The sequence below is a fragment of the Lactuca serriola genome, chromosome 8 (genome assembly GCF_051521515.1).
Source record: "Lactuca serriola cultivar US96UC23 chromosome 8, Lser_US96UC23_V15, whole genome shotgun sequence".
Classification (NCBI taxonomy): Eukaryota; Viridiplantae; Streptophyta; class Magnoliopsida; order Asterales; family Asteraceae; genus Lactuca; species Lactuca serriola.
Genome location: NC_136415.1, coordinates 152,933,437 through 152,938,598, shown reverse-complemented (window position 1 = coordinate 152,938,598; position 5,162 = coordinate 152,933,437). Strand labels below are relative to the sequence as shown.

At 35.1% G+C, this 5,162-nt stretch overlaps 2 protein-coding genes across 2 annotated transcripts; one reads left to right on the top strand and one right to left on the bottom strand.

The window, feature by feature from the left end:
• The first annotated feature begins 596 nt into the window (after positions 1 to 596).
• PEX13 (peroxin 13) lies at positions 597 to 2,618 on the top strand. The gene is made up of 5 exons (XM_079015125.1): positions 597 to 756; positions 1,168 to 1,389; positions 1,466 to 1,827; positions 1,923 to 2,015; positions 2,117 to 2,618. The coding sequence occupies exons 1-5, from the start codon at positions 729 to 731 to the stop codon at positions 2,306 to 2,308; spliced, it is 897 nt and encodes a 298-aa protein (XP_078871251.1). The 5' UTR covers positions 597 to 728; the 3' UTR covers positions 2,309 to 2,618.
• A 1,078-nt stretch (positions 2,619 to 3,696) lies between these two features.
• LOC145069480 (RNI-like superfamily protein) lies at positions 3,697 to 5,162 on the bottom strand. The gene has a single exon (XM_079016406.1). It carries the CDS (start codon positions 5,009 to 5,011, stop codon positions 3,881 to 3,883), a length of 1,131 nt encoding a protein of 376 aa, XP_078872532.1. The 5' UTR covers positions 5,012 to 5,162; the 3' UTR covers positions 3,697 to 3,880.

Below are 5,162 nucleotides of genomic sequence, written 5' to 3'. Positions count from 1 at the left end.
TGTATTAGGCTAAGAGAGTGTTGTCATACTTGTCATGGTACACGTAAACGCCATGTAGAATTTGTCATGATGCTATAAAAGTTTGTCATATTTGTCATGGTACACGTAAACGCCATGTAGGATTTGTCATGATGCTATAAAAGTTTGTCAACGTGAGATGGTATATCATGCAACAATTAAAAATAAAATAAAATAAGGGATTGGTGGTTAAAGAAGTCAATGCCAAATTGAATAAGAGAAAAACTCCACAAATATATGCCGAGTAAAGCTTGCTGAGTTACCTTGTTAAGGTTGTAGGATTTGCCGAATTCCTTACCTAACCACTCCAAGCAAGCCTAGCGGTGGATTTGGATTTGATATAATGCATAGGGACGACCTAATGCATATGTAAAATGGCATGAATGCTTTGTGGAATATGGACCCGGTCTGCCTTTAACGAGTATGGACTTTAGTTTGACTTGTTGGACCCACACGTCTATCAGCCCCCAAATAAAAATAAAATAATAAAGGGCAAAATAGTAAGATCACAAATGGCGGAAAGATAACAATTATTACAGAACCCAATAAAATTTCGGACTGATAAGAATTATCACGAAGGGATAAACTCATAAAACCCATCGAATATACAACGAACAACAATTTGGACCTTGCGACTGCTATATTGAAGGGTTTCTCTCTCTTTATCCCTACTCGGTGGTGGGGTTTCGGGAAGCGTATCTCTCCCTGCCATGGCTACCAATAATTCGCAACAATCAGGTTTTCTTTCGCTAGATCTTGATATAATCCTATAATTTTTTCTGTAGTTTATTATCGATCCGTAATCTGGTGCTTTATGCTAGGGTTTTTAACCGTTTTGAATTGATTGATCCGGGATTTATCATCACTTTCCGTTGAATTCGTGAGGAATTTTAACTTGTCGAGGGTTTTGTATGGCGAGTTTAATCAATCCCAAAGTTGATGCTTCTTTCTAGGGTTTTATTAGTTTAAACCGATTGATTCGATACTGTTAGAGCTAATATTTTGATTTGTTGTTACTATCTGTTGAATTCGTATTGTTCAAGCAGAATTCACTTCTTCCTTTTGATTAAAAACTGTGGTCATCTAGTTATTGACGCAACTTCATATACAAATTTCATTGATCATTGAGAATTTCTCTTTCGAATTCAGGCAGTGGTCCACCTCCTAAACCATGGGAACGAGCCGGATCATCATCATCTGGTCCAGCTCCTTTTAAACCTGCAACTCCAGGTAGCACAAGTGATGTAGTCGAAGCTTCTGGAACAGCAAGACCAGGTGAAATCGTTCAATCAAACAATACAACTTCAGCAGTCAATACACTCGGAAGACCTGTTCCCCCTAGACCATGGGAACAACAACAAACCTATGGAGGTACATTCATAACCAAATTGATAACAAATTTTCATCTAGAGAGCAAGATTGACATTTCCCATTTCTAATATCTCAGGTGCGGGTTATGGGTCAAGTTTGGGTTACAATTCCGGGTTAGGGGCTGGAGGTTATGGTTCATATGGTGGAATGGGTTCTTCTTATAATAGTGGTGGTTTATATGGAAACAGCATGTATAGAGGAGGAGGGTATGGTGGTCTTTATGGTGGTGGTAGCAGCATGTATGGTGGAGGAATGTATGGTAGTAGTTATGGTGGAGGAATGGGTGGCATGGGTATGGGTATGGGAATGGGTGGCATGGGTATGGGTATGGGTATGGGCATGGGTGGTCCAGGTGGCCCATATGATGACCAGGATCCAAATAATCCATTTGGTGCTCCTTCACAACCTCCTGGATTTTGGATTTCTTTAATGCGTGTGGTAAGTTGGATAATAACACTATTTTGATAAATTAGAATGTGTTAGTTTAATCATCTTAGGATATAAATCTTTTTATGTTTTAATTATGTTTCTAGATGCAAGGATTTGTAACTTTCTTTGGTAGAGTTGCGATGTTGATTGACCAAAATGCCCAGGCGTTCCATATGTTCATGTCGGCCCTTCTTCAGGTATTATTTTTGTTTCATTGACATCAGTCTCAGTCCAATTACAACTTGTTCTGTCATGTCATGTCATGCTAAATGCAGTACAACCTGTTATGTCATGGCAGTTGTTTGACAGGTCAGGATTATTATACGGGGAGTTGGCTAGATTTGTATTTCGAATCTTGGGTGTGAAAACAAAGCCGAACAAGATTCAACCACCTGGACCGCATGGTCAACATGGTCAACAAATTGAGGGACCCAAGAGTGCACCTGCTGGTGGTTGGGATGGTGTATGGGGAAACAATGCACCTAATTGATCATTTTGATCAACTAAACAAAACAGAGGAAAGAAGGTGTATGTCTGTATGAGATTAAGGATTACAGATGAAAAGGTGAGAGGATTGAATGTGTATAGATAGGTATTTTCCGTATTTGGAAATGATCTTTTCTTGAAATAATCTTTTTATATATATATTTATGTATCTCTTGCTTATGTTGTAATATTGTATTGAAAGATCTTTCCTGATAAAGGAGAATAAGAATGTAACATGAGATGTCAAGCTATTTTCTTGGGATGATTTGATGGTGGTGTTTTTTTTATGCATTGTGGAAGTTTGAGGTTTGCAATTGCATGTTTGAAGACTGAAGTTAATCCTTCTGTTTCAGTATGTTTGTCCTGTTTTATTCAATTGTTATTAATAAAGTCCTTTAGGTGAATGAACACTATTTGAGAAATTAAGTAATCTAGCCCCAATTTAATGTATATTTGAAGAAAATAATCAAAAAAAAAAATTTATAGCAAAAATAACCATTTGCTCTAGAATGTGCATTTCTACCCAAGAAAAAAAACATTTTTCTGACAAAAAGATTACATTTTGGACCAACATTCCAGATTTTAGATTGAAATTCTGGATTTTGAAAAAAAAAAGACTGAGTTTCAAGAACAACCTAGATGAACAATTTCAGAATTTTAAGAAAAAAAATTTCAATTTTTATTTAAATATGACAAAAAGTTAAAAAGATTTGAGCTATGATATTAGTACATAAAATCATATATTTTATTGAAAACAGTGAAATTAAACACTTTATTTCTTTAAAATGAACATTTAAGACATAAATATGAATATTTCTTAAAAAAAATGATTAAAGATAAAATCTGAAATGAAGCATTTAAAATATGAATATAAACAATAGTTCGGAATAAGACATTTTGGAAAAAATGATTATTTTTTATAAACTAGAAAAAAAATAATTATTTTCTTTAACAACCTCTCATGGTTAAATTACTAGTTTCCTATACTATTTATTTATCTATGATAGTAAGTTATTGAAAGGGTAAATTGATCAAAATCAAACTTGAACTTTTAATAAAAATAATTACACACCTTTTTTACTGCACAAATAATTACACACCTTTTTTACTGCACATGTCAGTCAGGAAATTATTACTAACTAACTTTTGAAATTTGAAGTGATTGGAAGAACAATTGTATATAATTTATATTGATCGTCTCATATACATTTTAAAAAAAAAAATACATCACATAAAAAAGAGTGATTCTTAGGGAAGAATAGAGAAGATAATACGATTGAAATATGTTTTAGAAAAATAAAATAGAAAGGATACATGAGTTCTTAATGGATAAATGTACACTTTTCTCATTTAACCCGCTAGGCCTATTTTTATATATTAAACAAAAAAGCATCAGTCAACTTCAATTACTCTTCTCATTAACTTCATCAAGTCAAAAAAGATGCATCTCAAGCAGTAAAATATTCATTGGACATACATAAATATGACTCAAATCAAATCTAACAAATTACACTTCAAAATAACATAAATTAACAAAAAATGATATACGTCCTATCCACATTTCGATTTAAAATCATCATCTAAAGAAATGCTTCGGCATGATACACATAACTTCTTCAACCTTAATTTCCACATCCCACCTCGCAACCTTAAACAACTCAATCGCCAACTCACTAACTTGTCGACATCTAGAAACATACAAAATCAACAACCTTTTACACCCATTCCTTAAACCCAACAATCCTCGATCACAAAACCCCCGACACCCATTCACATGAAGCTTCTCCAAATTACCACAATACCCTCCAATCGCTTCCCACCCCAAAACCCCAATCTCACTACACAAAGACAAATTCCACTCTTGCAACATCGGACACCCTTTTGCAATCTCAATCACAGTCTCATCACCAACACTTCTACAAACCCTAAAATCAAGAACCCTAATATTCTTCCCAAACCCACCACCAATTGATCTTAACCCATCCCCCTGAATACACCAACTAAGACAAGATACGTTTAGATACTCTAGCCCACCACCACTCAAAATACCCAAAATGCCCTCGGGCTCAATCTTGCAAGAATCTGCTTCCAAACAAGCTAGGGTTTTAGAACACCCGTTGAATCCGACTCCTTTAATTTTGTCACAATGGGAAATCTTGACTGCCCGAAGGTGGCGGCAGTTGGTGGTGATGGCGGAGATCCCACCATCAGTTATTTGAGAACACCATTCAAGATTTATGTCTTTTAGAGATAAACAAGATTTGGATAAGTGTTGTAATCCGATATCGGTTATAGGGCAACGATAAAGACTAATAAAGGATAAAGATTGACAACCGAGGGCAATATGGGAAAGTCCTGAATCGGTGATTTTGAAGCAGCAATCGAGATAGAGAGTGTGTAGTTTTGATCCGTGGTTTATGAGTTGGATTAGACCGGAATCTTGAAGATTTACACACCCACATAAGTTTAATGAGTTTAATTGTGTAAAACGTTTGATTAACTTATCAAGAATGAAGGAATCAATGTTGATTGTAGTTTCAGAAAGGTTAGATCGAGAGAATGAACATCCGAATTCCAATGACTTACGGTTTGGGTTTTGAATTTGAAGAAATCGATGACAAGTTAGACCAAAAGATTCTCGATCTATACTTGAATCAAGTTTTTCAAAAATGAAAGTCAAACAATCATCAGGAAGACTAATCTCCATTTCTACACAGGATCTGAAGGTTGTAAAGCTCGGATTTTGATTACAATCTGTTTGTAATATGAGTTGGATATGGGGGATGATTCGGTATCATGAAGAACATGTGCATCTACATATCCGTATCCTATATGAACACCACATTGGCGACATAATA